The sequence below is a fragment of the Fundulus heteroclitus genome, chromosome 10, assembly GCF_011125445.2.
Source record: "Fundulus heteroclitus isolate FHET01 chromosome 10, MU-UCD_Fhet_4.1, whole genome shotgun sequence".
Taxonomy (NCBI): domain Eukaryota; kingdom Metazoa; phylum Chordata; class Actinopteri; order Cyprinodontiformes; family Fundulidae; genus Fundulus; species Fundulus heteroclitus.
Window position 1 is genome coordinate 9,120,810 of NC_046370.1, and position 22,086 is coordinate 9,142,895.

Consider the following 22,086-nt stretch of genomic DNA (forward strand, 5'->3'; position numbering starts at 1 on the left):
TAAATGTTGCTCATGGTAAAGAGGCAAATATACCAGGAGCCAAGAGCATGTCTGTGCAGGTATACACATTAATTTAGTGAATTTTACGTTTTCTTTACATAGCTGAAGATAAATGTTTCCCTTTTCTTGGAAAAATGATCTTAAAATGAATAGTGGCTTGTAAATTACTCCCAAAATAAATTTCCTCCTCAGATCAGAGCTAAAACTACAGGTAATGTTCTTCCTCATCACAGAACGCACATTTTTTTTTAGCTAGGCTTGCTAATACATTGATAGTAGCTAACAAATAACTTCTTAGCTCAACTCTGCTAATCTTACATTTAAATGTGTGCGCCACCATTGTGGTCTAATCTATTCAAAATATTCTGAATTGTTAGTTTTAAATTCTGACTGCAGTCTGTTTTGGCTGCAGGAGTTAACGCTACTATCTTATAGGTGACTCACAGCTGTCAATTATGACTTCACATCCATTCTTTTATATAAAATTGCTAATTAAGACCTACATACTAGGGTAGATGTGATTTTAATAAGGTATAAAAATTGTACTTAAAGCCAATATCTCCATTTTAGTCATGAAGTAGGCAGGAAAGGAACCTGGGGGGGGGTTGTAGTTTTTGTTTCACCTTCCAGGTTCAGCTTGGGTATCCAGGATTTGTACCTTCTTATTTTAAAACACTAGCGCAAATAAATGCACAAAGACAATTTTACAGTGGTGTGGTCTGTTATATTTAAGTTACACAAATCAGGTTACAAACATCTTAGTTACAAGTGTGCAAAAAAAGAAAATTACAGACTTCATTTCAACAGAGAACACATGGAAGTGTAAGAAAATACAGTGACCATTATGAAATCTTTTAATTCCTACTGTTCCCAGTGAAAACAAAACCAAAACAGATTGTCATTTACATTCTGTCAAATATACCATCACTTTACAATCATCACCTGTTCTGTATGCGTCTGGTCAGAGTATCCTTAGCTCTTTCATTTGATTTCTGCTTCACGCTTTAAAAAAACACACTTGTGACCGAGGGGGGAAGAGGGGAGGCTAGCATCAACATTTAGCTACAAATATAAAGTGAGTTGGTGCCAAATATAAATGGGAACTTAAAATCTGGATTAAAAAAGGTAGCAGCTATTAAAAAAAAATATTTATTTATTTATTTTCAACCAATAAAATCCCCCTCTTTGTCTAATTTCTTTAAAAAAAAAAAAGTTTGTTTTGGTTGTTTTGCCTTCATGGTAAAATGTAGTTTTATGCTGAGCTGAAGAGGTTCTACTTCATCGTCTTCACTAGTTAGTCTTTCTGAGGAAAGCCGGAACAACATGCACTCTTCGCACTAAACCCTATTTGTCAGTGAGGTTTTTTTTTTTCTAGGCCTGTTAACTGTCAACATAAAGCGCCCCACTGCTGCGCTGTTAGTGGTAGGTGCTGTGAAATAGACTTTTACAGGAAACCGCAATCGGTGCTCCCGACCGACCGGCCTTCGCTCTAATCGCAGCTTCACATCTTAAACTCGTTTTTTCTCGTCTTCCTCTCGTCTGGTTAGGACAGCAGCAGCTTGGCCGCGTAGAGCAGGATCCCGCTCAGGCCGGCGGTGGCAGCCACAGCGATCACCCTCACCAGGAGGAAGTCCATGGAGTCCTCCAGCTTCGTGTGCAGCCGCAGGACCTGCCTTTGGGTGTCCTCTCGGCTGCCTGAGTTTTCGATGACGTGGTTGGCCAGGCCGCGCTTCTCGTTGAGCGGCATCTGCGCTGCCACGCGCTGCTCGGCCTGCTCCTGGGTCAGGCTGTCCCGCTGCATGAGGCGCTGCAGCTGAGTGGCGGGGTCGCTGGGAAGCGGCAGAGGACGAAGGATTAGAGATTTTTCCCTTAAAGACTTCTTCTACTTCTGGGTTTGCCACTATTACATATTCCAATCATTAAATACATGTTATTGTCAGGCAAAGATGACCTGAGTTAATACAAAAGCTACTTTATAAAGATGGTTAAAGACCCTGGCCGTATGTGAAGAAGGTAATCAGCCTCCAAACTTACTGTTCGGCAGCACCAGCTGCCTCAAGCATTTTTAATGCCTTTTATGTCACTGTGGAGGATTTTTGGGCAGCATTGTTTTAACTTAGGCACACAGGAGGCATTTTGAGCATGAATGGCTTGTTTTAGGTCACGCCGCAGCATCTCAGTCGGACTTTGACTAGACCACAATAAAACCTCTGTGTTTTTTAGTCTCCTGTGTGGCCCAAACGCGCCTGAGTTTAAGGTCACTAGCTGATAGCCTCGTGTTTTCCCATAGAAGTTCTGATAGAGCAGAATTCACATCCACTAAGAAAGGCAAGACCCAGACGTCTGCAGTGGTTTAACACTGAAACTCTTCTATTTATGCCACGTTTTCCCAGTTTTTTCCTTATTGTTAAAAGATGAACACTGACGTTAACTGAGGCCTGAAGGGCTTTAGATATTACTTTTTTTTTTTTCAACCACTAGATGTGTGGTTGATGGAGTGTTGAAGTAATATCAGTAGGCTGGCCACTCCTGGAAAGGTTCACTGCTGTTCCACGTTTTCTCCATTTGTGGATAACGACTCTCCTGTCGCTCATCAGAGTCCCAAAGTCTCAGGAACAACATCCCAAACCACTTCCAGTCAAAAAACATATACATTATTTTTGTTTCTCAACCTTTTTTTTAGATTGGGGTCGATGCGTTTCTCCTTTTGGCAAACTTCATGTCATAAGATAGATTCTAATTAAGTGTTTTCTCGATTGTACAAATCTGGTATCGATAAAAACCAGCCATCAGTCCATTGTCTATTCCTACCCCTCTGTGCAGAGTGGTGGGTGGGGACTGATGGCTCTGGTGCCTACCTCCAGCAGTCACTGGCCGTGGTGCGGGCTACACCCTGAACAGGACCGAACTAGGTGTGGCAAGAGAAATATGAACCTAGCTTTTTCAAAAAATGTGGTTAGTTATAGTGATCATTTAACAAAGGTTGTTGTTATAGTTGTTATTGAAATCTATTCTCCTTCAATAGATAAACGATATGAAAACTGCATTCTCCATTCACCAGGGTCATCTTAGAATAAATATAGGTGCAGCACTAGAAAGGCTAAAGAGGCTGCAGAGTCTCTTAAAATTGGGTTTAACAGCAAGTGGGTGTTAAATACAAAGGTTAAAACAAAGTATTTCTGATATTAAGCCAGCTTAGAGCGGGTCTTACCAGTAAACGACCACGGTGTGGTTCAGAAACTTGGTGAGACGTCTCGTTTCAAAGAGGAGGGGCACATCCAAGACCACATAGCGGTACCCTAGAGAGTCATTATCGATCAAAAATAATCAGCGTTAGCACATTTCCACTCTGAATGACAACCAGAGCAATAAAGAGCAGAGTGGGAGAGCTTTATTGCTTGATTATTCTGACTTAAAGCTAACGAAAACCCAGAAGTCAATTCACGACGTGCTCTATACAACCGTTTCATTGGAAAGTTGAGTGGAAGGAAGAAATTGTGGTTCAAAAAGGCGCACAAGCGGCAGACGCTAAAAGGACTGGATTGTTGCCCTAGGTCTAACGGTACGCCTCTCAGATGAAAGGAAATTTTACATTTCTTGAGGACTTTGAGGTCCCAGTGTGAAAAGTTTTCATAGTTGGTGAGGATTTGGGGACCGTGTCACCTGCTAGTGTTGCTCCTTTCCAAAAAAAAAAAAAAGCAAAAAACAAAGCAACTGGACTTGTTTTCTGTAGTTGAAGACGTTTCGCTTCCTCTCCAGGAAGCTTTCTCAATTCAAAAAGTCTGGAGTAATGATGAGTAACAAGCTTTATACTATTGCCAAACAAAGGCCTTGTAATGGCTTAGACAACATGCAAATTCATGCAAATTCAGAATTTGCACAAATTTGCATGCGTCTTCAACTACGGAAAACAAGTCCAGTCGCTTTGTTTTTTACTTTTTTTGGAATGACCATGACCTGGATGACTGAGAATCTTCACCAGCATGTTGCTCCTTTGTGTTTTATCACAACCGAGGTCCCTCTGATGACAATCTTAATGGAGATGCTGACTTTATTTTCTAAAACGACTTGTCTGCTCACGCAGACAACTAACAGCTTTGATCGCCATAGTATCGCTGCAAAAAGGCTTATATTTCCGTTGTATTTATTTTTTAATTGGTCAAACATAATTTATGTATTCTTTTCTGAAAAACTGAATTTTCCTAAATAATTATTGTCAGCACATTTACACTCATGCATGAAAACCAGCAACAAAATCAATCAACACAACAAGCGACACATGAAAATGTTGCTTTCGGGTTCTTGTGATACCTTATTCAGATATGGAGAGCGCACCAATAGATGTTAAATTAATTTATTTTAAATATAGTTTTCAAATACAAAGCATATACAAGAAGTAGACAAGTCTTTTTTTTTCTTATTGTTCTGACGTAATATTCTAATTTTCTAAAATTACTTTTGGGGTTTTAATTAGTCGGGAGGCCACAGTCAAAATGATCAAAACCAAAAATGCTTGAAATGCACCACGCTGTGTGTAATAAATCTTTAAAATATGTTTTTCAGTGAATTACTGACTTCATCTCCCTTCTTTTCATTTAGAAAGCACAAAATGAGGCACAAACTCGTCTCCTCACCTCTCAGGAAGTAGAATACGATCTGTTTGAGCATCGCTCTGTGAATCTCCGGGTGCGTGATGGAGTTCAGTAGCTTCCTCTTCTCTTCGTGGGCAAAGATGATTTGGCCGAGCTTCTGCCGGTCGATCTGCCCGTTCTCCAGCAGAACCTCGGGCCCGAAGTGATAGACGATCCGGGAATAGGCGGGAGTGTGCGGCTCCACAACTGACACATACAAAGCCACAAAACCTTTGGTTACATTATTGCTAAATTTATTACATCAAGTCTTAAAGACAGGAGGAGACGCAGGGTAAACAGGCAGAAGTCTTCATAAACATATTTTACAACAGATTCATCACTTGCCTGTGATGATCTCATTTGCATAACCCCTCATTTTACTTCCTACAGGCAGCATCACGCTCCTCTCTCACTTCTGCGACCTTTTCAATCTTCTCCACATAACTAAGACGTCGTCCCCGGAGTCGACGCTTACATCCTTCGTGATTCATAACACTCTCTCCAAGCATTTGTCCTAATGAATCCTTTTTATTTGAGAGAAAGTTGCCCCGAAGAAGACTTCCAGAGGATGACGCGTTTGGCGGATACTTTGGCCAGCAGGGGCTAAGTTCAGAAGATGGCGGTCCTACCTTTCCTGGCCACCACGTCGGCGTCTATGATGGGGCAGCCGAGCTCCCGCAGCATGGAGGACACCGTGCTTTTCCCCGAGGCGATCCCCCCGGTGAGTCCGACCAGGAACATCCTGAGGCGCGGACACAGAAAGAGGCATTCAGTTACAGCGCCGGTCGGCCATTTTGTTTCTGATCATTTCCAGATCAAACCTGTAAAGTTGTTTAAAGACATGAGAGACCCTCAAAGATTAGATTCACTTTTAAAGAGTTTGGGGAGAACACGCAGCTGTCTCACTGCAAAAACGGTAAAATGTTCTTAAAATTTGTGTTTTAGTCCTAGATTTGAGCAGGTAAATAATATTATCTGCCAATGGAATGAGTATTTTGACCCCTAAAATAAGATAATTAAACATCCTGCACTTGAAATAAGATAATGGAGATGAGTTGTTCCTATTTTAAGTGCAAAAGTCTCATTTCATTGGCGGATCATCTTATTTACCTGCTCAAATCAAGGACAGATACACTAATTTTAAGAAAATACTACTTATTTTTAGTTCAATTTTTGCAGTGTCCAGGAATAAAACAGATTTTTACTAATAGTTAATGTCCGAATAGAGGAGAAAATCTCCAGGTTTCACACCACCACATGCACGTTTGCCCTATCAGGGACAGTCGTGGGATTTTGGCATTTTTCTCCTTAACTGTGTGTCGCTTAGGGCATAACAATTAATCACATTTTCAATATAATCGTGATTTAAAAAAAAACGCAATTTCCAAATTGCAGAGTCTGCAATTTTTGGCTATGTAACAATTAGTGAATCAGGTGCATCCTTTAGGTGTTAGTAAAATGTTTAACGTGGGTTTGCCTCCACATGGAAGGGTAGACAGCTGCAGCAGTGAGATAATCTAATTTTATTACTTGTTTTAGAGTTTATATAATGATACTGTTTTACCAGAAACTTTCAGGAATCTCACCATAGCATCAAGTACTGGTCAAACTGTTTAATACATAGACTTGTTTGTTGCACTTTATGTTCAACAATGATTGATGTCCAAATCAATTAAAAGCTGTTCTCTTGAATAGTATTCTGATTAATAAAAATATTAAAAGTTATTGTTTTAAATAGTCCTTGTTTACAAACATCTTTATCTAGAGGCCATTTTTGTTGCTTGTGGTTAATGCAGAGAAAAGTCAAAATCAAATCGCAATTTTAGTTGAAATATATTGTAGGCAGAACGCAATCATTTCTGCTCTGAGTTGAGACGCAGTGGCTCTTTTAGCACCTGATCTGCAGAGCAATGAAACGGATTGATTTGTTGTTTGTATATGTTTAAAAAGACATGATAAATTATACTGGGAAAAAAAAATCGCATTAAATCGCAATATTAAGATAAAAAAATTGCAATTAGATTATTTTCCAAAATTGTTCAGCCCTACTTTTACCGCGTTGGTAAAGAGTGTTGAAAGGAACATAAGCACAGGACGGACCAATTATGCAGTGAATCCTGTGCACTCTGCTCTGATGTCGCGACAGAATATCTCAAATTGTAAACACATCTCTAAGGTAGGGAACCTCAGGCTATGGGAATGAACATGCGGAACAAATTAAAGTACACATATCTGGACGTGATCCAGAAAGCTACAACTCTCCTTGCAGGTGAATTTCATGGTTGCTTGTACTTGTTACAAGAGCTTTTATAGACCAATAAAGTTTAGAACCAGGAAGCAGTTTAATTTGTTTCTATAACACAAAGCAGAACTTAAATGAAGCATCGCAGATGTGATTCCTGGATCTCGGCTATCATGTCCTGTTACGGCTGTTGGTTTTCGCCCAGTAGGGCAGACTGGGCTCTACTTTAATCACGCAGAAATGACCGTGGCAACACACGCCTGGGATCTGCTGTAAGGACACTGGACCCGCTTCAGACATACTAAGCTCCTGTGTGGATCATTTCCAGAAGACACGGACCAATCAAGACCCTCTCAACCCTTTAAAAAACATTGAAAGCCACATTCAGTGGGGGCTGCATTTGAACAGTCACTTTTGGATTTTGTGAATAACTATTGGTTTGGGAACCTTGTGAGTATTCTCAATTATGCTGTTTGACTGGTTGTTAGTTTTCAGCTTGTTAAACTTGAAAAGCTCAACTTAGATATTCATTTTGGTTAGGTTATTTGCTGTAAGCCTGAAAATGCTGAGTTTAGTCCTCCTTTTCTGTATTCACTTGTTGGGTTTGTTTTGTTAAGATGTTTTATTTATTTTTTGTGTTTCATCCAGTTTAACAACGTGTACAGGCCCTTTAAATCAACTTTTAATTAATTTTACCACCTGGACTCTCTAATCTTGCAGCCAACTGTGGGCATAACATGTCCCAATAATGAAATTGTGAATCTTAAAGTATTGTAAAAACCCAGGACAACAAAAACAAGAATATTTTTATTATTTTATTTTTGTTTTTGTATTTTTTTCATAAACCATATATATGAATAAACTCATATTTTACATTCGAGATTTAAACACATTTCACACTATAAAATACACATTTAATTTATTGCAGATGAAAAGTCGGCAGGTAAAATAAAAACCATAAAAACCAGTGTCTCGACTCAACACGCCCCCTGGTGGGGAAAATGAGAACTACATTTAGTCTCTACATAACTGGTTAACTAACTGGTTTCACTGGTCCAAATTTCGTTTGAAACCCTTTTAATCTTGAATTAACACAAAGTTAAAAACCGTGAAGAATGCAAACTGCTCCGTAACTTTAAAGTCGCCCACTATGTCAATTACTCAATTAAAAACTATATTTAAGCCATCATATTTGTTAACTCTGACTACTTAAAAACATATAATATGATTATTACAAATGTTGGCATGCATTCATATTTCTTTTTTTTTTTTAGCTTTACCTTCTTAAAGTCAGAGAATCGTCAAATCCGCTGAGGTACAGTAGAAATCCGAGGAGGGTCACAGTTTGTGGAGCATTAAAAACAGCCAGGAAAGCTAACAGGCTAACGTTAGCAACAGTGTTTATCAGGTTAAAAGGATCCCAAGCATCCAGCCCAACGACGTCCCCGTCATTTTTTAAAAAGCGCAGCCAGAGCTGAAGACAGGAAAACAGGTCAGAGGTAGCTCTGCAACGCGATACAGTAGATTATAGACCCTGCCTTGCACCCTGTTTAGTGCTAGCAACCTAGCCTCCTGGCATGACCAGGGTAACCTCAATATGACCCCGACCTAACATCATGTACCAACATTAGTTCCGCCTAACATAAACGTACCTATAATCTTAAAGACATTAAGATCATTGCTGGTTCTAGGTTAACCGGCCAAGCACTGTTAATAGCAGACCTTTCACCTTGTTTACAGCAGTTTTATGGTTACGGTTTCCAGAGAAAATACATTTAAGAAAATTAAGACAAATACAGGAATATGTATGCGTTAAATTTTAATCAGTTCCAGGATATTTGATCAAATAGTAAACAATTGACACCTTTTTAGATGTATTAATTTACTTAATGTATTTAAAAAAAATTTAATGCTCACAAACATTTATTTGTATTTATTTGCTGAAGTGACCATATCCTAATGAAATGCTACCCCTCCACCACCTCTTGCTGAACACTTCCTGTCAAGTGACTTGAAGGCTACTACACTTTTTCCTTGCCTACCAGGGAGACAAATTTCTCTGGATGGGAACATCTGTCATGTTTCTAAACTATGTCTGCTGAGCAGTAGCCTGGTTACCCAAGCAGGTTTTCTCTACAAGATTACAGAGGCCCCTTAATGTGTAATGAAATGTTGCATGTAGCTTATCATAACGTGGTGAGCAGTGCTCCCTTTTATGGGGGAGTGGGAAGTCAGATGGAGAAAACACAAAGATGCTAGAATGCACAAAGATGCTGCAAAAAATATATAAAAATAAAATGCCATTTCTGAGGTTGACACTTATCTATCAAGAGAAGAAAAGAGCCACCGTTGAGTGTTTTATGTTGTACGTAACTTTTGGCCTATTGTTTTTTCCCAGAATTGTAGTTCAGCCACATTGGAGGATTTTTTGCATGTAAGCTGCCTCGCATCACTTCTCAGTTAGAATGGTCAGATTTCCCTGAGCCAAAATTATGTTATTTCAGAGATTAATAAAATCTCTTTTGAAAACTGCTTTTAGTTTCTACTCAAGTTATGTTTGACTGAGATTGAGTTTGTTTAGGACCTTGAAAAAACAAAAAAATCGATAAAAGGGGAAAATACATTTTAGCAGCATATCCTGAGTAACTAACCACCTTATATCAGCTTTTCTTATGTTATTCCATAAAGAGCAGAGCTATAGAAAGGATGAGTGTTTTCCACTACTGAAGTTAGCAGGTCTCTATTCTATACTATTGGTTTAGTCCATCCATTGAGATAAACAAACAGGATATTGACAAAGAAATTGGATCTTTTAAATTCATGTCAATACCAACAAACTCACTCTCCCACGCCTCCGGCTGCTTCATGAACACAGCACTGTAATAGAGTATTTGGGAGATCTTGCATTGCATCTTCCTTGAAGAAAAATACTTTTAAAATATTTTAAAATTATTTTCCTTTAAAGAGAAAAACTGAAAATTAATAATTGTCTCAAAAGTGTGTTTATTTGAAGCAAAACCCATACTTGTACAAATTAAAACAAGGAAAAATGAAATGATGCGTTTCCTGAAAAGGAAACAAAATAAAAAAAATGCTTTGCTTTCCAAAAAGTGACAAAATTAAATCCTCTAAGTCAGTTTAATGTCCAGGAAAATCAAAAGTTAATCCTCTCCTTTCGTACTGAGGCTTTGTTTTGGAATCTCAGAGGAAACAGACGGAGCACACGCATCGTGGGAGCGCTTGGATTTTTTCCCTCTGTGGATCGTTTCATCCCCGTTCTCCCCTTCCTCTCGCTCCAGTCGTCCTCTTTTAACAAAGTGGTTTATCCGGGACTCCAGGCTCTCGCAGCATGGACGCTCCAGCAACGGTCTGTAATTTTTCTGCCTGCTGCCTTCCACCAGCCAGCAATGGTTGGAAGAAACACCACCTGTGGATTGAGAGCAGCAGCCCGATTTGGACACGACTCAAAATCTTTTCATTGCATTCATAAACTGAAAAAGTCCAACAAGTGTTTTATTTTTCTCTTCATTTTTAAAGCTGGCTCTGTCTACAGTGCCTTGCAGGAGTCTTCATGGCTCTTTAACATTTATTTTTAGATTTGTATAATTATACAACACAATAAAACTAATTTATAGGACCACCTTTTGCAGCAAGTCTGTTAATTTTCTACTTCTAACACTTTAATTTTTCCCTTTGATTTAGGTTTGGGACTTGTGACTGGGCCATTCCCACACATTAATGTATTTTCAATTAAACCACTGCATTGTAGCTCTCTTGAGGGGTCATCTTCCTGTTGGAAGGTGAACCTTTGTACAACTTGAGTTTTATTTTTAACCTGTACCAGGTTTTCTTTCATTATTGCCTTAAAATTATTGCTATGTCCATCTTCCCCATCTCTACTGAAGAATGAGCATCCCACAGCATGATGCTGCCACCACCAAGCCTCACTGAAGGGATGGAGTGATATGGCATTAGGGATCCACCACACATAGCAATTAAGTTACACAGGTGGACCATATGTACCAATAGGTGACTGCTGAAGGCAATCGATGGCACTGGATTTTATTAAGGAGCATCAGAATGAAGGGAGCTGTAAACAAATGGGTGCCACACTTTTCAGATTTTCATTTGTTAGAAAAAAAAAATCCAAGTCCATTTATCTCTCTTATTCAATTTCATAATCATGTGTCACAAAGTCTGTCACATAAAATCTCAATAAAATACATTCAACTTTGCAGTTGAAAGATAAAAATGTGGAAATTTCAGAGGGTATGACGGACTTTACGAGGCACTGCATATGGAAGAGCACGGCCTGGACTTTACGACTTTAATAATAATAATGTTTATATACGTTAAAGGAGTCAGGTAAACTGTTCATAATTGCCTTCAAAATGCTAAATATTTTCTATAGTTACAGACTGAAGAGTCTAAACAATAATACCTCATTTAGCACAAATGTTTTTCATAGAACTAACAAGCTGGTACTTAGAAAACCCTAATTTTTGGAGCCTCGTTGCCTTGTTTTTATTACAAATGTTGGCATGCATTCACACAATAGATGACTTCTATGTTTTTCGCCGCAGCGGACATGTTTCAGAAGCAGGAGACAAAAAAAAAAAAAAAAACTTTTAGTGGAAGTCGTCAGCTTCGGCTTGCAGCGCAAATTCAGATGTCAGATGAATCAAGCTGATTTTCAATCTCTGTGTCAGTTTAAGCCATTTGTGTTATAATTAACCTTTTTTTTTTTTTTTTTTGGAAAGAAAGACCTCCTCACCCCTCTCCTCCAAACCCCGGATCATCCCCAGCAGAACGTGGGCCTTGACGGCGCTCTGCGTCCAGTGCCGCTGCAGCGACGACAGGACGTGGTTGACTTCTTCCGTCTCCTGCTGCCAGTTCAAGCCTTCAAAGTGGCAGTCGTACAGCACCAGAGGGTAGTCCACCGCCATGCTGCAATCCAGAGAAACAATGAAACCTAGCTGAACCGATTAATTATTAACTCATGTCAATCCTAGGTCTAAAAAGGATGGTAAAAAGATCAAGGTGCTTAAACAATGCAAAGCCCTGATACCAAAGGTCTTCTGAGTACAAGAAGCTCAAATGCCAACAGGTTGCTGTTTTATCACCTGTACTGAGGCTTTCTGGGGTTATTCTTAACATCCAGGAGTTCATTGATTATCTCTGGAGCTTCCAGCTTCTGTCCTATCAAAAGAAGCACCGCCATCATACAACGTACCTGCAGCAAGACACACGGTCAGTTGCAAATGACCTAACCCCGGTTCAAAAAGAGGATACATGGGCTTTAAATCAGAGCAGTCTCCTAAGCGTTAAGGTTCTTAGTACCTGGTGGTAAAGGAAGGCCAACCCTTTGATCTCGAAAACAAACAGATCGTACTGCTCCGTGCTGGAAACCTGCTGGGGTCGCACAGGCTCGATCGAGGCCGACAGAATGGTCCTCTCAAACTGCAGGACCCCGTTCCCCACGTCCATTTTGCACAAGTTGCGAAAGTCATGAGTCCCCTCGTACCTGTTGAGCGCCAACAGATCTTTACGTTAGAGTAACATCACAGAGTGAAATCAGCATTTAGGACCGCCTAATGTCACGCACACCTTTTGGCAGCGTTCGCCATCAGCTCCACATCCAGGGAACCCCGGGGGAAGTAGTAGCGGTACGTGCGGGACTGGCAGTCGAAGCGCGCACTGAAGCCTTGCTCTGCGGGAGCCCAGTCCAAGATTCGAATGTCCTGCGGCAAGACCCTGTTCAGCATTTTGACGTAAGGAAGCTCAGAGGTGGACGCTTTCGCCTTGGCGCTGGGATCAAGGTGTTCAGGGAGACTGACGCCAGGACCTCCACAAAACTGGGAGGAGCGCAGGTCAATGGTTATAACCTGGGACGAGGAGAGAACAGGATAATTTAGCTAAAGCCAAAGCGATACACACACACAGTGGCTTCAAAATACCCTTATTTAGCCACATTATCACAGGTTTAAATTTCCTTTATTGTGATTTTAGAGGAAAGACCAACACAACGTATAACGCATAACTGTGAAGTAGAAGGAAAATGATACATGGGTTTTCAAATTTTCTTACATATTAAACTCTGAAAAGTGTAGCACTTAAATTCCCCCCTCTTTTACTCCGACACCCTTAAATAAACCCAACGAAGAGTAAATAGAATCCTTCATGGTGTGATTTAATCTCTGCATAAATAAAGAGGTTCGTTAGCGAGTATTACTGAACAAAGAGAACCACGATGACCAAGGAACACACCAGAAAGGTCAGAGATTTTATAACCTGACCCTCAAAGCAGGGTTAGGTTAAAAAAAAAAAAAAAAAACATATACAAGGCTTTTATATCATAGACCACTGTTCAATTTATCATTAAAAAAGTGGAAAGATTATGGCAGAACTATAAAAATATAAATACTAGTTGAACTAAACTGTACGGCAAGAAGAGCATTGATCAGAGAAAACAACAACAACCAAGAGCCTCACGGGAACTCTGGAGGAGCTTCAGAAACCCACAGCTCAGGTGGGAACTGGGACATATGACAACATGTGTTGTTATCATTTGACATAAGTAAGTCATGTAGGTCATGTAGGTCTCAGAGAGACAGGAAATATGTGGAGAAAGGTGCTTCGTTCAGATGAGACCAAAATGTAAACTTTCTGGCCTTTATGCAAAACGCTTTGGGCGACTAAAAATGAAAAGGTGCACATTAGTGATCACTATGAACACACCTTCCCATCCATGGAGCTCAGTGGTGGAAAAAAAAAAAACTTGCTTCAATGGGCTCAGGAGGAGCTGAACACCAATGCATCCCAGATTTTTAGTTTGTTGCCGTTTTATTCGTGGACAAATTTGAAAACCATGATTTTCTTTTCACTTAATAATTATGTGCCACTTTGTGTTCATCTATCATCAAAAAAATCATATTAAATAAACAGAGTTAAAGTTTTCGGTTACATTGTGGCAAAATCTAAAAAAAAAAAAAACAAGAGGTATGATTGCTTTTTTTGGTTTCATTTAACTCACTTGAGAGAAAGCACTGACTCCTTTATCAGTTCGACCACAGCGGTGATAGTTGGAGCTCTGTCGCTCCTGAATCAGCCGTGTCTTCAGCAACGCTTCGAACATCCTGGCCTCCACCGTGTTGTCTGTGTTCTCCTGAACAGCAAAGCCCTGGTAGGCCCAGCCAAGGTAAGCCAGCTTCAGAGCCACATGGCGCCGGGGATGTGAGCCGAAGTCAAAGGGGCGCTCTTTGCCTGACTTCTTCTTGCTGCTCCTGGTGTTCTCATCACTGGGAGGTGAACAGGACTTACCTCCCATGTCTTCTCCAGCTTCAGTGTTTTCCTCCAGCTGGGACCTGAGCGTCTCCAGCTCATTTTCCAGCTCCTTTATCCTCTGGATTAAAGCACCTGACATGCTTCTCTGTGACTGAGGATAGATTTAAAATACATACAAGAAAACACAGGAAATTTAAATTAGAGGGGGAAAAACTGGAAAGATCATGTCTGTTGTTGTGTCTGGGACTAATGTGTGTTTATGTGCTCTCTGAACCGGCGACTGCCTCTTTAATATGTCATAATGATAACACATAATGACAATAAAGCTTCTTGATTCTTCTATAATTAAGTTTCTACAAATTAACAATAGACATCAGTATACTGTCCACTCTATGTATAGATGTGACATGAAGAAAAATATACTACTAGCATTTCATGATATTCACTTAAAGTTCAGTCAAAAAATAAAAATACTTTAAAAGTTTATTCGCACTCCAGCAACTGCTAAAGCAGGCGGCTAGCTTAATATAAAAGGTAAATAAAATGTATTTAAGAAGTGTAACGCAAGCTGTAACTTTTATTTATATAAATACATGAATTTACCGTTCTTGTATGTCTTCGTATTCCCGTTAAAGCTCTGCTTTCTATCAAATCTTTGGCTTGCAGTAACAAGCACGCTGCTCTCCGTGTTGCTGCTAACATGGAGTCGGACAAATTTAGCTAACGGACGTGTAGCCCGTGGAGGACTCTGGGAAATGTAGTTCTAACGATAGCACTCGGAAAAAGGAGCAGGGCAGCTTTTGGGAAGCAGGGAACTGTTCCATGAAACTAGGATGGGGGATTAAGCTGGGATTTTTGTTATCTTCCTGGTTTCATCATTGATTTGGTGTCGTTAGAACAAGAACACATTTGTTACCATGGAGATAATTTTCCTTAAATTAAGCCTGCTTCAGACTAAGCACAATGCTAGTTTTAGTTAATGCTAGACAGTGTGTTTTTGCTGTACGGTTCAGAAGTCACTATCAAACGTAAAGAGATACTTATACACACTTAGTTCATGTTTTCATCAAGTATTGAGTACTTTTTTTCCACATTGTGCTGTTTCTCATCTTTGCCAGGACATCCTTGTAAAAGAGATTAATCTAAATGGATTTCAGTCTTTGATTGAAGTAAAAAATAAAAATAAAACTTTGTTGTGTATGCATTGTTTTCCCATGCCAATGATATGCCTGATTCCAAACCATTATTTTTCTATATATAAGAAAATCTGGTAAATTTAGGGCAATTTATGTTCCGCTGTTAATTTGTAGAAATATCTTTTTCTGCATTTACAGCTGCAGATCTTTTGGAACACTTGTCCACCAGTTTTGCAAGTCTAGATGTAGAACGTTTTGAATAGAATAGAATAAAACAGAAATACTTTTTTATTTTACCACAATGGGAAAATATGGGTGTGATAGTGGCAAAAACAAGTAGACAGAAGACTGCCGATTTACAAGAGAAAGATAAAATAATGAATGAAAAATGCTGTTCATAGTTTTTTGCAAAATAGCCAAAGGTCAGTAAGACTGGGAATGGGGAGCGTGAAAACATTAATTTTGAAGTCTTGAGACAAAATGAGATTTAGGTTTGGACTTTGACTGGGCCATTGTAACACATGCACATTATTTAATTCAAGCCATTTCATAGTGGCTGCTTGTGGTTCAGGTTCATTTTTGGCCCAATTGTAAGTTTGAAGGCTCAAATTGTTTTTTCCTCCCAAAATGACCCTGCATTTAACGCAGGCAATCTCCTCATCAACTCTGAGCTGTTTCTATAGTGTATTACAATTTTGATAACTAGGTAGGACAGTTTGTCATATGAATGAGTTAATTCAAAGAGATATTAGCTTTTAACCTGGATAACCAGTTGACTTTCGCTCTGTTCTTAAAAGTGTCTAACACACAAATAAAATTTAAAATTATGCAACCTTTCAAATTGGATGGCAAATTACTACTGTCTGAGTCAACTTGGCTTTCAATTGCTGAAATAGAAATGTAGAAGATGTTTCCATTTAAACTCTAAACTAAAAATTGCTTCCCTGTCTTTGTTGAAGAAAATCTACAGTATTCTGCTACAAACCATGTTTCACAATGGGGGACGGTGTGATTAACATTTAAATTTGGATTTTCAGACTCTTTGTGTACTCATCTGAAGAGGTTTCGAGTAAGGCTGTAAAATATTAGAAAATCTTGCATTAGTGATAATATTGACAATTATTGTAATGGCAACATTAGTTGCACATTTAGGGCAATGTCATTTGTGCCCAGTGTGGGCATGGTTGGTGTCGGACTCTGTCCAATGGCTAAATATAACAATAACATGTAAAACACAAGTTCATAACACCTGTAATATATTAGCCTAAAATTATTATTGCAGTCTAAACAGTCCTTTGCTATATGAATTTTGCACATACTGGTATTGCAGTGACAATATATTTACAATATATTTTTTAGTCTTGTTTTAAAGAATATCAAGAACCCCATGATAAGGAAAGAAAATAAACATTTGACTTTCAAACAAGTTTATTAGTTTCTTTGTTGCTGTGTGGAGATGGTTGTCATGATGAATTAATCAACATTCTCATAGTTTTTGCGTTTAATGTCCAGACAGAGGCACACGCCGACTAACACTCCAAACACCTGCAAAGGTTAAAAGATAGAGTTAGAGGTAGTAAAAACAAAAAGTCAGCATACCTACAGAGATGCCTTCAATTTAAAAATAATTCCATCCATCCATCCATCCATCCATCCATCCATCCATCCATCCATCCATCCATCCATCCATCCATCCATCCATCCATCCATCCATCCATCCATCCATCCATCCATCCATCCATCCATCCATCCATCCATCCATCCATCCATCCACTTCTGCTTTTCCGGGGTCGGGTTGCAGGGGCCTTAGCTTTTTCCTACTTGCTTTTTTTCTGCTTTATTTCCTGTAATTTAATCATGTAAAGCACTTTGCATTGTCTGTGTACTGAATTGTCCTATATAAATAAATTTCCCTTGCCTTGCCTTGCCTTGCCTTGCCTTGCCTTGCCTTGCCTTAGTAGGGAGGCCCAGACGTCCCTCTCCCCAGCCACTTGGGCCAGCTCTTCAGGAGGTAATCCCAAGGCGTTCCCAGGCCAGCCGAGAGACATAGTCCCTCCAGCGTGTCCTGGGTCTCCTCCTGGTGGGACGTGCCTGGAACACCTCACCAGGGAGGCGTCCAGGAGGCATCCTAACCAGATGCCTGAGCCACCTCAACTGGATCCTCTCGATGTGGAGGAGCAGTGGCTCTACTCTGATAGCCTCGTGAGACCATCCTGATCTCGCGAGCTTTCAAGGTTTCACTCGCAGATCAGTCTGGCTACTTTCCGTTACAGAGAATTTGGAGCGGTTCACCAAACGAACGTCCAATCAGCGTTGGCTTTGAGGCGGGTTGAGGTGTGACGCGACGAGAAGCGCGACAGTTCAGTCTAAAGAACATGGCGGCTTCAGCCGATGAAACTAGCGTTAGCGTGGCTATCGAGCAAGTTTTATCGGAATTACAGAGTATTTATTTGCTGAGCTAACGAGCCTTTACCTGCAGCAGCAAGAGTAGCTTGGCTTGTGGTTGTGTTTTCGTCGTCGCTCTGTTAGTACGTCATATGCTTCGTTGATCTGATTGGTTTATTTGGCCCGTCTATCACCAACATAGGCCAATCAGCTAACCAGAATTTTCGCCCCTTCCCAAAATTACTTTAACGGAAGGTTTCCAGATGGATATGCGTACCAAATCTATCTGGCGGAGTCAGGTTACTACTCTGAGTCCTCCCTGGATGACTGAGCTCCTCACCCTATTTCTAAGGGAGAGCCCAGACACACTACGGAGAAAACTCATTTCGGCCACTTGTATCCGGCATCTCGTTCTTTTGGTTATGACCCAAATCAGGACATCCTCCCCCGACCCGGAGAAGGCACTCTACCCTTATCACCAACTTTGAATTTCCCTAGGATTCCTACTTTTACAAAATCTTACCAGGTAAAATTGGCAGTTGCAGATGCTGTATATGTGCAACATTAGTGCAGTTTCTGCCTGTCACGGATTCACATTTTGGCTTTTAAAGAGTACATTCTAACTCATTTTGAGGTACTGGAAGACACGTTAAAACTTCAGAGCAGTTTACCTCCGTGATTCCAAGAGCAATACAAACACCCCCGACCCACACCAGATTCTTCAACAGAAAGAGCTTTATAGCTGCAATGCATCCCTGAGGAAGAAGACAGAGAGCTGAACTGCTTGTCCTCAGAAATGAGGTGACAATCTTAAGCTGCAGTATCTCAGCAGAGCAGACCTTTTTGTGAGCATTATCCTTGTCATGTCCGCAGCCCTCTCTCTTCTCCGGGCAGCAGGAATCTGGCACGGCATCATGGTTTTTCCAGCCCACACTGTTGGTCCAGTCAGTGTAAGAGTCGGCGCCGCAGCAGCTGAACTGCAGCAGAAATCAAAGAAGCGAAAGTTGAGAATTAGAAGTTACAGGGAAGCTTCTTAAACTGAGTTCCAGATGAATAAAATTCCCGAAAATGTCAGTTTTAAAAAGAACCGACACCCATCCTGAAATACTGTTCAGGTGAGAAGCTTACATACACTCATAATTGCTATGAATTCTAATTTTACTGCAATTTCGGGGATTTTAAGATACATTTGAACCCGTTTTTGTCCAGAGTGGACAAACAACAGCAGAAAGATTCTTAATGGCCTTTGAATTTATGGTAGATTCTCTCTAATCTGCAAATGAACAAAATTATACAAACAATTCCCACATCCCTGAGAGTTTGTTAAATATCTCTCAGCCATAAATAAACATCTGGCACAAAACTGAAGGGATATTTGATAAAACTGGAAAAGCTTATTTTATTTGGTTAGTTCCTGGCAGGATCTAGCTCTTGAGTCTAGTAAATATATCTATATTTTCAATCTGGCTGTGATCTGAAATTTGCAGTGGTTATATTAGAACCTTAATGTCGGTCTGCGAACTTCAATTGAAAACTATTTTTGATGGATGCATACGCAGATGGATGCGCATTTCTCACCGGATTTGTACTTGTTCCAGCTCCTGGTAATAGTTTCTATCAAAACATCCTTAGTTGACTGATTTTACTTTTCACTTATAGCTGGACTTTTGTTTAAAGTTTGAATTTGGAAGAAAAATCACCATGAATCTAACTGTTCACTCTTAACTTGATTTGGCGTGTTGCTAACTTGTTCTGTTGTGCATCTCTTTTTCTTCAGCCTTTCAAGCATTTCTCACAAATGTGACCACCTTTTCCTGAATTCTGTTGACGGCGTGCCTGTCCTTCAGGCTGTATTCGTTGACCACTGCCCGAGCTTTGCTGTTGATGTCACTGTTCATCTGCAGAAGGACAGTCTGCAGGGAAAAAAAAAAATCAAAACAAGGTTTAAACAAAACCATGATGGCACAAACACTTTAAAGTAGTATTATGTCTTTTATAACCTAAGATGCGTTCTTAATTTCTTTTTGTAATTTTATTTAAAAAATTTTCCCTGCAGGAAGTATAAAAGTACCTCACCCTGCTGCGAAATATATAAAAGGCAGCTCCTGTGCATATCTCCAAAAGGATGATGATTATCAGGATGCAGATGAACTAATCCACAAACAAAAAAGAGAAAAATCTATCATACCTGGATAAACTTGAATCACATTTAAGCAGACAGTCTTAAACATATTTCGGAACATTTGGTACATACACAGGATATCATGGTGGACTTATTCAAGAATGCCCCAAAATGTCCCACAAGAGACACCAAGGTGATGGTGACGCCCACTGCAATGAGGACAATGGCGATTTTGGACAAGCCGCTTCCTGCAAAGGTGCCGATCTGCGAGTAGGTCGAGTACTGGAGACCTCCAATCGTGATAAGGGCGACCCCAGATGCCTGAAGGACAAAACAAAGAAAGCCTAAGGATACTGCTGAACCAATATTAAGCTGTATCAGTATTCATTTCCCAGTCAACTCATAATCCATCAAAAATCAATCTGCAGGATGAATTCTTTTAACTTTCCACAGAGCAAAAAAAAATAAAAAATGAGAAAAATCGGGAAGGTTTTGGATAATTCTTAGGATTTGAATGTATTTAAAGTCAACACAATAATTAAAACTTTGTTTATGCTAAATAAACACAAAAAACAAACAAATGTGCCAAACTAATTAGTCAACACAACAATTAAAAGGGAACATTTACACCAAAGAATAAATGTTCAAAAATATTATTATTCTAAACTGATTAAAGCCCAAAATCTATCAAGAGTTTATCAGTTTCTTGAAAGTCTAAAAAAAAAAATACATTTGTTGGATTCTTGGTACTTTGGTTCTTGGTACCAGAACATTAAAAGCAGACCCATTAAAGATTGTCTCACTGGGTCAGACAGGGCTGTTTACTTTCGTTGAAGCATCTTGGGTTTCTGATAAGTTGATTACAGTCGAGTGTTCTCCAAATGTCACCATAAGGCTAACAGTTCTTGCACAGAGTTCGGATTACTTGAGGTTACCCACTTTAGATTATTCACAGAACCAGTGACAAAAAAGGGGAGCTTAAAGAAACAGACATTAAGCAAATGTACAATATAATATCCTGGAGCACAAAATTAGACTAAATGTACCTTAGAGCACAATGCAAACAAAAATGTAAACAGAAAGACATCAATTTCATCTTAAAAGGCTGATAAGTCCTCTATAATTTGGTTGAGTCAAACGTCCTCAATCAGTTCTAAGATTTGTTCTGAATCCAACATCAGCAGCTCAGGAATCATTCTTTTTAATAAAAGATGGCCTTCACATTCAAATTATGACTAATAACAGATAAATCCAAATGCTTCTCCATTTTTTTCACGCAGCATCACAAGATGGACCCTGACGTACATTATCGACAGGAATTCAGACAAAACCTTACGAGGTCTGCCCTAAATACTTCTTAGACCTTGGGAAGCAATCCGTCAGGAACAAGAGTTGTTTTGACAAGATCTATGGCTTAATTAGGACATTTAGAAGGAACCTGGAGAAAAGGGGACTTTGAAGGTGAAAGTACAGAGCCAAGGAAGGTAGGCTACACTGGAGTTCATATAAACACGTGAAACCAAATGATCCCAGTTCCTCTGGAGTTTCACATACTCAAAGAATCATGAGGAAAAAGAGCCGGCATAAAGAGATAATCAGCAATTTATTGTCTGGACAATTGTCCAACGTACTCTGAACTCAAATATAAAAAAGGGAAAAGGCCTATATACTTTCTTCAAGTCATTCATGTGGGACTTTTTAATGAATTGTATTCTTTGTCAGCTTATCTGCCTGTGAAGAGAACAAGTAGCCCTGTCAGCTAAATATCTTCTGTTTTTTTTCCCCCTTTGCTTGGTTCATTTATAAAAAACTGTAAGACCTGAGATCATAATTTAATCTTTCTTGATAAATTACAGGAAATATCTTCTTTTTAACTTAATTCATGTGCTGTCCTGCATTCCTGAACTGCATTAGACTAAGTGATATAAAAAATAAATCTGTGTTGGTTTCTTTTATGCAGTTATTGGACATTTTGTGCATTCTTATAATTTCACATATAAAACACGAAATGCATATCACTTAAAAAATGCTGTTGTTCATTTCCTTCTGCCACCTCTCTAGTACTCGCAGATATTAGCTTTTTATGATTGTTTGAACCAGCACATCTTTGAAAACACACAGTCCCTGAAAAAAATAGATTTATTGGCACTACTCACCAGGAAGACAGTGTTGAAGAAAATGAACCAACATTTGATGCTGCAGAATGAACACATTGTGAAGCAAGGAGGTTTTTGTTGCCTTAAACTAAAACAACAAAAGAGTTTATAGAATATCCTCAGTCAAAGT

General features: G+C 39.5%; 3 protein-coding genes across 4 annotated transcripts; all 3 read right to left on the reverse strand.

Moving 5' to 3' along the window:
• Positions 1 to 702: 702 nt before the first annotated feature.
• On the reverse strand, positions 703 to 8,482 carry dcakd (dephospho-CoA kinase domain containing). Its single transcript, XM_036141925.1, has 5 exons — positions 8,154 to 8,482; positions 5,261 to 5,373; positions 4,635 to 4,838; positions 3,212 to 3,299; positions 703 to 1,829 (listed from the first exon to the last, which is right to left on the reverse strand). Exons 2-5 carry the CDS (start codon positions 5,370 to 5,372, stop codon positions 1,544 to 1,546), a joined length of 690 nt encoding a protein of 229 aa, XP_035997818.1. The 5' UTR covers position 5,373; positions 8,154 to 8,482; the 3' UTR covers positions 703 to 1,543.
• A 1,415-nt stretch (positions 8,483 to 9,897) lies between these two features.
• Positions 9,898 to 14,901, reverse strand: pus3 (pseudouridylate synthase 3). 2 transcript variants are annotated; one of them, XM_012865433.3, is made up of 7 exons: positions 14,761 to 14,901; positions 13,907 to 14,308; positions 12,481 to 12,758; positions 12,214 to 12,397; positions 11,997 to 12,106; positions 11,648 to 11,820; positions 9,898 to 10,300 (listed from the first exon to the last, which is right to left on the reverse strand). In XM_012865433.3, exons 1-7 carry the CDS (start codon positions 14,857 to 14,859, stop codon positions 10,035 to 10,037), a joined length of 1,512 nt encoding a protein of 503 aa, XP_012720887.2. In that variant the 5' UTR covers positions 14,860 to 14,901; the 3' UTR covers positions 9,898 to 10,034. The 2 variants fall into 2 exon arrangements, with proteins under 2 accessions (XP_012720887.2, XP_021173657.2); XM_021317982.2 differs by having other exon boundaries at positions 13,907 to 14,302; positions 14,761 to 14,889.
• A 1,859-nt stretch (positions 14,902 to 16,760) lies between these two features.
• LOC105928213 (CD63 antigen) lies at positions 16,761 to 22,086 on the reverse strand. Its single transcript, XM_012865360.3, has 7 exons — positions 21,957 to 22,086; positions 19,933 to 20,121; positions 19,755 to 19,829; positions 19,487 to 19,591; positions 18,518 to 18,655; positions 18,350 to 18,433; positions 16,761 to 16,838 (listed from the first exon to the last, which is right to left on the reverse strand). Exons 1-7 carry the CDS (start codon positions 22,011 to 22,013, stop codon positions 16,767 to 16,769), a joined length of 720 nt encoding a protein of 239 aa, XP_012720814.2. The 5' UTR covers positions 22,014 to 22,086; the 3' UTR covers positions 16,761 to 16,766.

Coding starts and splice junctions, on each gene's coding strand:
- dcakd (XM_036141925.1), bottom strand. CDS start 5,372: ATGTTCCTGGTCGGACTCACCGGGGGGATCGCCTCGGGGAAAAGCACG. Junction 3,300..4,634: donor CGTATTCTACTTCCTGAGAG/GTGAGGAGACGA, acceptor ATGACTCTCTAG/GGTACCGCTATGTGGTCTTG. Junction 1,830..3,211: donor CACACCGTGGTCGTTTACTG/GTAAGACCCGCT, acceptor GCCGCTTCCCAG/CGACCCCGCCACTCAGCTGC.
- pus3 (XM_012865433.3), bottom strand. CDS start 14,859: ATGTTAGCAGCAACACGGAGAGCAGCGTGCTTGTTACTGCAAGCCAAA. Junction 14,309..14,760: donor TACGAAGACATACAAGAACG/GTAAATTCATGT, acceptor ATCTATCCTCAG/TCACAGAGAAGCATGTCAGG. Junction 11,821..11,996: donor CCCAGAAAGCCTCAGTACAG/GTGATAAAACAG, acceptor TCTGGATTGCAG/CATGGCGGTGGACTACCCTC.
- LOC105928213 (XM_012865360.3), bottom strand. CDS start 22,013: ATGTGTTCATTCTGCAGCATCAAATGTTGGTTCATTTTCTTCAACACT. Junction 18,434..18,517: donor AGGATAATGCTCACAAAAAG/GTCTGCTCTGCT, acceptor CTTCTTCCTCAG/GGATGCATTGCAGCTATAAA. Junction 16,839..18,349: donor TTGCTCTTGGAATCACGGAG/GTAAACTGCTCT, acceptor TAACCTTTGCAG/GTGTTTGGAGTGTTAGTCGG.